At 66.1% G+C, this 10,056-nt stretch overlaps 1 protein-coding gene across 1 annotated transcript in view; it reads right to left on the bottom strand.

The window, feature by feature from the left end:
- MICALL2 (MICAL like 2) overlaps window positions 1-10,056 on the bottom strand; it is a 21,406-nt gene that overhangs the window by 6,553 nt on the left and 4,797 nt on the right. The window contains exons 2-7 of the mRNA XM_007467074.1: window positions 5,764-5,812; window positions 3,725-3,866; window positions 2,811-2,968; window positions 2,029-2,183; window positions 996-1,752; window positions 495-499 (exon numbers count right to left, since the gene is read on the bottom strand). Coding sequence (XP_007467136.1) covers window positions 495-499; window positions 996-1,752; window positions 2,029-2,183; window positions 2,811-2,968; window positions 3,725-3,866; window positions 5,764-5,812 — 1,266 coding nt within the window. The remainder of the gene's footprint in view (window positions 1-494; window positions 500-995; window positions 1,753-2,028; window positions 2,184-2,810; window positions 2,969-3,724; window positions 3,867-5,763; window positions 5,813-10,056) is intronic.

Genomic DNA, 10,056 nt, shown 5'->3' on the forward strand with positions numbered 1-10,056 from the left:
CCCCCCCCCCCCCGTGCCCTCCCTGGGAGCCCCTGGCACCACCCGCTGGCCCGGCGGGGGTCACAGCATCAGCAGCTCCTAGCCGGGAAGAGGCCCCACAGGAGAGAGCATGAGGCAGCGGGCGCAGCCCTGTCGCCAGCCCGGTGTGGAAACTTGCTGGGCGACTGTAGCGGGGCCAATGGTGTCCCCCCAGAGTCCCACCCCCGGAAGCTCAGGGTGTGACCTGACTTGGAAGCAGGCTCTTGGCAGGTAAAATCAAGTTAGGACGAGGTCATCCTGGACTAGGGAGACCCTGACACCGAAAACAAGCGCGAAAAGGAGAGGACAGACGCACAGAGAGGAGGCCGTGAAGACAGAGGAGACGCGGGTCGAGGGCCGCGGGCGCCCCCAGGAGCTGGAAGAGGCAGAGGGAGCCCCCACGGGCCTGCGGAGGGAGTGGCCCTGCCCACACCTGGAGCTCTGACTTTGGGCCTCCAGCTCTGTGAAGGAATAACGCCCGCTGTTCCAGCCACCCAGGCTCGGTGCTGTGTCCAGCAGCCCCAGGACAGCAGCACAGTGACCCTCCTTCACCCCGTCACCCCGTCAGCTCCGTGTCCATTGTGAGGAAGGCACGAGGCCCTGGGCGGCCCCACTTGGGGGGCTCGGAACGCCCCCGGCCTCAGTTTCCTCATCTGTGAAATGTGTCCTCACGTAGGACTGGGTGTGGCCAGGCCCCGGGCGGCAGCGTCACTGCACCCGTGCCCCCAAGCACGTCAGACCAGCTCTACAGTGTACAGCCACGTCCCCGTCCTGCTGGCCACCTGGCACTCTGCCCCCTTGTCTACGTCGCCACATTTCCCAGACCAGGACACTGTGGCAGGGCACAGGCAGCCCCGCTGTCACACAGCCCCACGGGGCCAGAGCCCAGAAGCCCTCCCCGGCCGCCCCAGCCCCTCTGGCCTCCGGGCTCGCACCCCCTGCCCCTCCCTCTCCACCTACCTGCCGGGTGCCTGAGCGCCAGCCGCCCCCAGCTCGTGGAGGGCCTTGCGGAGGAGGCTCAGCGCCTGCTCCCTGCTGCCGTCCCTGGAAGGAGCGTCCGCCGCAGCTGGGGCCCCGCCAGCCGGGCCAGCGCGGGGGGCGGCTCCAGGCGTCTGGAAGAACCTCTCCCGGGCCTGCTGCGTCCTGGAGGATGATGGGGTCCAGGCTGGGGCGCTCGCTGGGACCGGAGACGCTGGCCCTGAGCTGAGCTTGGTCTGAGGGGCTGCCCCTCGGGGGATTACCCGGCCTTGTGGTATGGCCGGGCGAGAGTCCCGGGCACTCGGGGTCACGGCGGAACGAGGGCTGCCTGCCGGCGACGACCACCCCGTCGGAGAGCTGTTGGTCACGTGAGTGCTGGCCTTGCCACCCACGGGGCCCACCGAGAGCCTGGCCCCGGCTGGGCTCCCCACGTGGACGTGGGAGCAGGCAGTGGCAGGAGGGTCAGCTGCAGCCGGAGGGGAACCTTTGGCAGTCAGGCTGCCCACCGCAGGCTCCCACGTGGGCGGCCTGGCCTTTGGCCCTGCGTCTCTCTGCCCGCTCGCCCCCTGGGCTTTCTTCGGGGAGCTAGGGGTCCAGGAGTCCATGGACGGGGCTCCAGGCCGCCTGGTGGTCACGCCCGGCAACGTGGGGCCAGCAGAGGTGGCTCCAGGATGGTGGCCGGAGCAGACGAAGACGCCGGGCTCTGCTGTGGCCTCGCAGGCCCCCGAGTGCAGCGTGTTGGAGCACTGCTTACACCTGGGGTGGGCGGGGAAACCGGAGGGGGCTCCAGCCACAGGCGTGTTCACTCCCGCCTCCCCAGGGCAGGCACACGTGGATCCCGGGTACCCTCGTGCGGATGGCAGCTCACTCAGCGAACACCTGTTCTCCCAGGCTCCCCCAGGGCGCTCATCAGGGCTGCTCACGCCCTCAGCACGCACACGGGTGCACTCACGCGCACACTCGCGCGCACTCTCACACGCGCACACTCGCGCACGCACACAGGCGCACACTCGCGCGCACACACGGGCCCACCTGAAGCAGCTCCGGTGGTACAGCCTCCCACCTGCCAAGTGCCGCTGCACAAGGTGCACGTGCTGCCCGCAGACGCCACAGGTGCTGCTGACGGAGCCAACCGCAGCCTGGCCCTGCCGGCGGGAGCCATTGACAGGCCTGCCCCACCTTCCCTCCTCACAGCCACCCCGTCAGGGGACAGAAGATTCTACTGTACAGACTGGAGAGTGGAGATCCCAGAGGAGGCTCGTGCCCAGGCCGCCAGACTCTGCGTTCAGGGTCTCCAGCCTGGCCCAAGGGCAGGGGGCTGGGGGCTGACCTTGGGGGTCTCTGGGGGCCAGGAGACAGATTCTGGCACCTCCTATTCCCACCCCAAGGTGCAGAAATCCTACCCAATCCCCAGTGCCCCGCCCCAAGTCATCACCCTGTCCCGTCTCCACCTCTGAAAAGTGGGGCACCCGTACCTCACTTTGCAGGGCTGGCCTGGGAGTGAAAGACATGCCCACATGCTCTCCTGGCCCTATGGGGTGGGGGGTGGCCTAGGCAAGACACCCGCTCGGGGCCCTACTTGGCCTTCGGGGCCTCCCTGGCCTCGGTTTACCTGTCTGTACAACGGGGATCATATCCCGACCACCACTTGGGGAGCCAGTCCAGGGGGGCAGCTGAGGCCGTGTCTGGGACCCGAGGGGACCCCACCCCACCCTGGGCACTGTGGGTTAGGGACACACTCAGGCCCAAGCCCCACTCAGTAGAAGCTGGTGGAAAACCCAAGAACCAGAGGGAGGGCGGGCCAGGGCGCTTACAGCCTTATGCGGGACGGTGGGGTTTGTGCTGACCGGAGACAGTGGCTGCCCCCGGGCTGGGGTGGGCGAAGGCCTGGCAGGTTGGGACGGGGCCTTCTTTCCAGACGGTTCCTCACTGGCGTCCAACAGGGGCCTCTTCACGCCGGCCATGCCCCCAACTGGCACGAGACATACAGGGTAAGGGGCCCCGGCCCCGCATGCTGGCTCTAAAAGACTCTGGGGCCACCCCTGGTCCAGGTTCCCTGGAGGCACCAGTGCCCAGCCCGGGACCTGGAGCCGGGGGTGGGGATGGGCGGCCCCTGCTCTCTGGGGGCCGGGGAGGGGAGAGGGGTAGCCCCAGCGAGAGCATCCATTCCCAGCAGGGGCCTGGCCTGCCCCACGCTCCTACCCTCCCCTCAGAGAGCCCTGATCTGAGGTCAGGGAAAAGGCACTTTCTGTTTCTCCACCAAGTAGGGCTCTAAGGCAGGCTGGCCGTGTGCCCAGAGCGATTCCGGGGATTTCTAAGCCTGGGTGAGGCGTGTTGGGCCGGGGCAGGGGGCTGGGGCTGAGCTGCTGGTGCACAAAGTGGCTGGAATGAACTCAGGCCGGCCCCTCCCCTGCCCGGCCTGCTCTCAGCCACACCCTGCCAGGGCCAGCTGACCGTCAGCACCACGTGGGGGCCTCTGCAGTAGGGCCTGGGAGCCCACACGGGGTCAGCCACGCCGCCCGAGGCAAGAGCTGTGCGCACAGAGACGGAAAGGCGGGGAGCTGGGTGTCTGCCCAGTGGACAGGGAGGCGGACGGCTGAGCCTGCTCCAGCGGGGGCAGTGGGAGGCCTGGGGGCCTGGACCCCGCTTTTCACTTGCAGCAGGACGTGGAGGAGGCGGCGGCACCCGCGGGCGCGGACCCGAGAGGGAGGGCCGCGCAGGCACTCACTGGGGGAGCGCCCATGGAAGCAGTTGTAGTACTGGGACACGTAGGTCAGGATGCTCAGCCGGTCGGGCACCTTCAGGGCCACCATGTCCTCGGCGTCCAGCAAGGCCGGGATGCCCAGCTGCTCCTCAGCCACACGGAAGGCCTGGGGGGGCGTGGTCAGCAGGGTGGACGGGGCGGCCCCTCCCCCACCTCGGCCAGGCCACCAGCTCCTCCCCCAACCCCCCCCCCCCCCCCCTACAGAGCCACTTGGAGCCCAGAAAGGTCTGGGTTCAAGGTTCGAGTTCTGCTCGGCCCGCGTGGCCTCCCTGGCCTCAGTTTACCCGTCTGTACCACGGAGAGTACAGCCCAATAACAGGACTGAAGGAGCTCTGGGGCCCATCCCGGCGGGTCCTCGGTAACAGCAGCTGAGGCCACGGCCCGGTGCTGAGGGCGCCCTGCCCAGCTCAGGCTATTTGCTCTGGGACTTCAGCCCCAGGTCACCGTGGAGACCCCCTCAACGGCCCCCACACCCGTAAATCTGTACGCCCCTGGCCGACACCGACCTTACAGGTCAGGGGGCAGCTTTCTCCATGGGAGGAGCCTTCCCCAGGCCAGGGGGGACACCTGTGTCCTAGGAGACAAAGCCGGGCAAGGGACACTCACGGGGCAGGGGGTGGGGGTGGGGGTGGGGGTGGGGGTGGGCTCCCCGCCCCCGGGGGGGGGGTGCAGGTCTCTGCTGCTGCTTCTTCCCCGCCCCCGCCACAGATCCCCTGCCCTGCCAGCCCAGCAGGACTCCTGCCTTCACCCTCTAGCCCTCCCCTAAACTACCAGGACCCCCACCTCAATCTTTGTGCATCTAAGACGAGGCCCCTGGGCTCCCAGACCCGCAGGCCCCAGCAGTGACCACCCCGCCACACTAGGATCAAAGGCCTCCTATTGTCTCTGACTCCTTCAAAATATTGACTTGGCCAAAAAGTTCATTTGGGTTTTTCCGTAGGATCTTATAGTAAAACCTGAACGGACTTTTCGGCCAACCCAATATACCCAGAAGCTGGCCACTCCGGCTGCCAGCGCCGGCCCCCTAACCCCACCCTGCTCTCTGCACAGAGCCTGTGGAACCGGAGCGCTCCTACAGCACAGCAGCCTTCAAAGAAGCCAAGTCCCCCCACACCCCAGCCTCCTCTCTCTGTCCCAGCCTCCCTGCCGCCCATCTACCCTCTGTCCCAGCCTCCACCCCAGCCACCCGCCCCTCTGCTCCTGCCGCACCCACAAGATTGGTGCCCTCCAGCCCCAGAGCCTTCACCCCTGCAGCCCCCTCTCCTTGTCTTCACCCAGCGTCCCTGCCCCTCACCACGCCCCCACCCCACACGCTAGCCGTGGTCAGCGTGGTCCGACGACCCTGTCACGGTGGACGCATCCTACTCTGAGCCATCCACGCGTGGCTAGCGAGTGCCTGAAACGCGGCCAGTGCAGCTGCGGAACTGAATGTGTCATTTTATTTCATCTCAGTTAAGTTAAATTTAAATTCCACTGGCCAGCGCCGCGGGTGCTGCCCCCAGACTCACAGACCTGACGGGGGTGGGTGTCCTGCTCACGGCTGCACCCCGGCAGGGACCACAGCGGAAGCGCAGAGAACACGGGCCAAGTGCACGTGGGGTCATGGAGCTCATTTTGCAGCAGGGAAGCTGAGGCCGGCTAGGACTTGAACCCAGCCAGCCTGAGAGCGAGTCCACCCCAGGACCCACCCGGGGGCCCGGCGCCACAGAGCTACCTCTGAGCCTGCTCTGCCTTGGATGGGAAGGAGGGTCCGGCCCTCCCCTCCCCTCCCCGCCGAGAAAAAGAGGGACCAGGAGGCCTGGCTACAAGATCTGGGGCTATTCTGGGGAGCTGGGGTTGCCCAGCTCGGGACAGACTGTAGAGCCCGGCGGCGAGTGCCCGGCCTCCCCCTGCCCACCTGTGGGCAGCAGTGACTCCGCGGCTACCCCGGGGGAGGTTGTGCCCACTCGGGTCCCTGGGACATGGGCTGGGGACGGCGCAAACCGGGCTGAGAAGGCACTCACCAGTTTGTTGTTCTCGTAAATGTTTTCCTTCCTGAGGGCATCGAAGTTTCTGGAAAATTAAAATACAAGTGTTCAAAGTAGCTCAGGGTCCAAGAAGGGAGGGGCCACAAGGGCCTCAGAGGTCATCTTGCCCAAAGGGGGAAACCGAGGCCAGGGGTGGGGCAGTGAAGGAACGAGGTCACACAGCGACCAAGAGGAAGGTAGGGCTGGGCACCAGGCCTCAGGTTCTCGCCCTGCTCTGGGCCCGGGGATGCCGTCCAGCACCTCCCGAGACCTGGGCCCCAACAGCCCACACAGGCCCCCAGCTGCAGACTCCACCCCTCGCCCTGCAGGGGCAGAGCCCCACCTCTGCGCCGCCCAGTTAGGTGTAGCTGGAAGCAGGCCCTGGGTGGCCGAGCGGGCGGCCCTGCCAGGGCCCAGCTCAGCGTGGGCTGATTCCCCCTGGGCAGCTCATGGGCCTGGTGGGTCACGGGAGGCCAATGTCCTGGGGTTGAGGGGCTCCTGTGGGCGGAGCTCCACGCTGCCCACTGGTCAGGGAGAGCCGGGCCCTCGTTCCACCTCCTGGTTCCCACTACTTGCTTTATTTACCCAGCGCCTCCCATGAGCGCTGCTGTGCTCAGCTCCTTAAAAATACCAACTCGCACCTGCAGACGCAGTCAATGCCTGCCTATCACAGATGAGGCGATGTGGCACAGAGAGGCGCCGTGACTTGCCTGAGGTCACACAGTGGGAAAGCAGGACCAGAGCAGGGCCTCGGCCTCAGCGTCCAGGCGTTTGGGGTTCGAATGTGCCCACCAGGTGCCCAGCCATCCTCCCGAGGGGGCAGACCCTCAAGGCTGAGAATATTAGAGCCCCTGGTGCCTCCCGCACACACTTGACCATAGGGGTGCAGGGGACCCAGGCCCAGCCAGAATGGTAGGCCTCCCCGGAGAGGCCAGGAGCACAGCGATCGTTCCGAAAGGAGAAGCCCAGCGCCAGCTCCAGGCCGGTCCCGGCACTCCACACACACGCCCCGCACAGCACCCCCGGGAGGATGCTCTGACCGGAAAACACAGCCAGACCCCAGCAGGCGGCCGGCCCAGCACGCGACGTTCGGCTACGCGGCCCAACGCCTTCGGGAGGGCTGGTTAAATACAGATCTGTCTGTCTGTTCATGTGCTGGGTGGCAGCCTTGCCGCTTTGGGGTCAACTGGCTTGTTCCGGAAGCCTCGTGGCACAGGAGAGAGCTGGGGGCGGGGCAGGGGGGCGTCATCCCGACTCAGGCCGGCCGTGCTGTCTGACCCGGGCGGGCCCCCTCTTCTCTTGGGGCCTCAGGGTCCCCGTCTTAAGAGGGTGACCACAGCTTCTCATGGTGAATTTGAGGGCGCTGGCTCAAGGCCAGGCAGGTGGCAGACGGGGGTGGGGAGGGGAGACCCTGAGGCCACCTGGCCTAGGATGGCCTGGCTCCCAGCCCTGACCGTGCACTGACCCCACCTCCCTGACCCTGCGACACCCCCGGTAGGCCTATTACACAGATGAGGAAACTGAGGCTGGGGCAGCGGCTGGCCCTTGGCCACACATTGAGGGTGGGAGGATGAGAGGGGCTGCGGTTTGCCCACCTCCCGCCTCAGGGGCCCCATCGGCCTCCAGCTGCCGTTCATCAACCTGGCCGGCTCTTCGGGAAACCTCCCAGTTTCCGCCTGGACCACCTCCCAGGTAACATGTTCCAGATGTGAGACCACCCCAGGAGAACAGAGGGTGCTTTGTGCCCGGGACAGGACGGCGGACAGACCCGTCTGTGGGGGACAAATGACTGGAGGAGTGGGCGGGTGGGCGTGGCAGCCCGACACCCAGCGACGGCCATGGGCACGTGGAGTGGCTGGGCTCCGTCCGCCGCCCCGGGGGCTCTCAGCCATGCAGGCCCCTCCATCCTCAGCGACTGGGGTCTCGGGAGCGCCTCTCCCTCCCTCCCCCCACAGCCCCTTTGAAAGCTCAATCTCTTCTCCAGACCTGCCCAGGGTCACTGACCGAAACGGCCGTGTCCTCAGCAAGATGCCCGGTGCTGGAGGGCAGGATAACAAGGTCTGTTTTGTCTCCAAACAAGAAGGAGAAGGAAGCCCTCTGCCCCCCGCGTTGGCCTCGGTCCCCCCGGGGGCCGCGAGGGCTCCGTCTTGCAATCTGGGGCAGCCAGCTGCCCCCAGCGCCCTCTCCGCCTGCAGACCCAGAGTGAGGGTCTCAGGGCTCAGCGTAGATCGGGGCACCCACGACACGGTGCCAGCCCCCCTGAGCTGAGTCAAAGGCACGATGGCCAGAGGGTGCAGAACTGCCCTTCACTCAAGTTCAAGGACCACCACCCTCAGCACCAAAGCCAAGCTGCCTCCCTGGACCCGCCAAGGCACCACGGCTGGGCCGGACTACCCTGGCCAGTCCCAGGACTACCACGCCCCTCCCAGCCTGAGCTCCCTCCGCGCGCCCCGGGGCCTTGGCGCTGCTCCCTGTGCCCAGAGCGGCCCTGCCCATCTCCCGAGGCCTGAGCTCACGTCCCCTCGGCAGGGGGTTCCGCCAGCATCAACTTGGTCCCTGAGAGCTGCGGGGCCGGAGCTCTAAGGCCAGCGGAGACGGACGAGGGGTCAGAGCTGCCTCGCAAATCCCTTCAGAGAGTGCCAAGGAGGGGCCCGCCCGTCCCTGTCAGGAAGTCCACGGGACCAGGTTTCTGCCAGCAGGCGACCCCCCGGTGGGATGGGCTTAAGTGTCCCCCAAAAGAGGCCCGATGGAGTCCTAACCCCACGACCTCAGGACGTGACCTTATTTGGAAACAGGGACTTTACAGAATCAAGTTAAAGTGGGCCACTGGGGGGCCCTAATCCAAAATGACTGGTGTCTTCACACACAGGGGAAATTTGGACGCAGAGATGTGCAGAGAGGGAGGATGGGGCAGAGGCCTGGGGAGCAGACAGCATCTGCACACCCAGGGCGGAGGCCCCAGAAGGAACCAGCCCTGCAGACACCCGCCCTGGGCTCCTGGACGGAATGGGTGGAAGGCTCCTTTCTGTGTTCTCAGCTGCCCATCTGCAGGACCTTGATCAGCAGGCCTCGCGGGCTGATACCTTGGGCTGACCTCAGGGAGGTGGCCGGCTTGCGTTTAAGGCCTCGCAGGATCAAACTGCATCAGCACCTTCATCCGAGAACCTGCGCACCGGCAGGCGGGGACCCAGGGCACCTTCCCCAGGTAGATCATTTTTTGGGGTGAACTCCTGTATTTAAAATCAGGGATATTCTGGGAATTCCCTGGTGGTCCAGTGGTTAGAGCTCCATGCTTCCACTGCAGGGGGCACGGGTTCGATCCCTGGTCGGGGAACTAAGATCCCACATGCCGCTGGGTGTGGCCAAAAATAAAAATCAGGTATGTTCTGCTATGACTCCAAGGTACCTGCCTGGGGCCAGGCACACAGCGGGCACTCCGTGAACGCTGCTGATGAGTTAGTTTGTCCAGTGCTTGCTGAGTGAGGGGCCTTCGGTGGCATTTGTTTACTCTTTCAGCACCGGCCTAATGAATGAGCTCACTGGCTCTGTGTGCCCTGCCCTGGCCGGCGCCGGGCCTGGCTGAGAGAGCCCGAGGCACGCACGGACCCTCCCGGCCTGCTTCCCGCCGGCCACAGCTGACCAGGGCTGCTGACCTCCTCCTGCCCCCAACGCCTCGGGGGCTCTTGGGAATGTGTACCCCCTTCCAAATTCCTGGAGAGTTGACCTCACGCTGTTTACTTCCTGGAACTCAATGCAACTGCATGGGGGTGGGTGCTGGGACTAGGGGCGGAGTGGGGTGCGGGGGGAGATGACAGAAGCCCGGCCTCTTTTCTGGGCATCCCCGGCACATCTGGAGTTGATCCCACCGGGAAGAAGAGCAGAGAGGGAGAGTGAGGGACAGACAGACAGACAGAGAGGCTGAAATACAGATGGAGGGAGACAGGGGTACCAAAGTGCCCAGAGATGAGACGGGAGAGCCCACGGGGCAGAAGTGGGGTGTGGGGGGGGGCGGGGCTCAGGGACAGAGACACCAAGGCAAACACCCTGCAAGAGGCCAGGGGAGACGGTGGACAGAGCCAGGGAGGAGTGGCCCCGAGGCGAGGCGGGGAGGAAAGGTCCCCCCTGCTGTAGGCCTTCCTCAGGCTGGCGCAGACCCCGACCCCGACCCCGGCCAGGGCCCAGCCAGGAGGGGTCAGTCCGGGGCTCCTGCAGTGGCCTGAGGGGGAATCATGGAGGCACCGGGCCCGAGTCGCCGGCCCGCAGGCCCTCAGGCCAAGAACAGAGGCCTCT

The sequence above is a fragment of the Lipotes vexillifer genome, unplaced genomic scaffold, assembly GCF_000442215.2.
Source record: "Lipotes vexillifer unplaced genomic scaffold, Lipotes_vexillifer_v1.1 scaffold1701, whole genome shotgun sequence".
Lineage (NCBI taxonomy): Eukaryota > Metazoa > Chordata > Mammalia > Artiodactyla > Lipotidae > Lipotes > Lipotes vexillifer.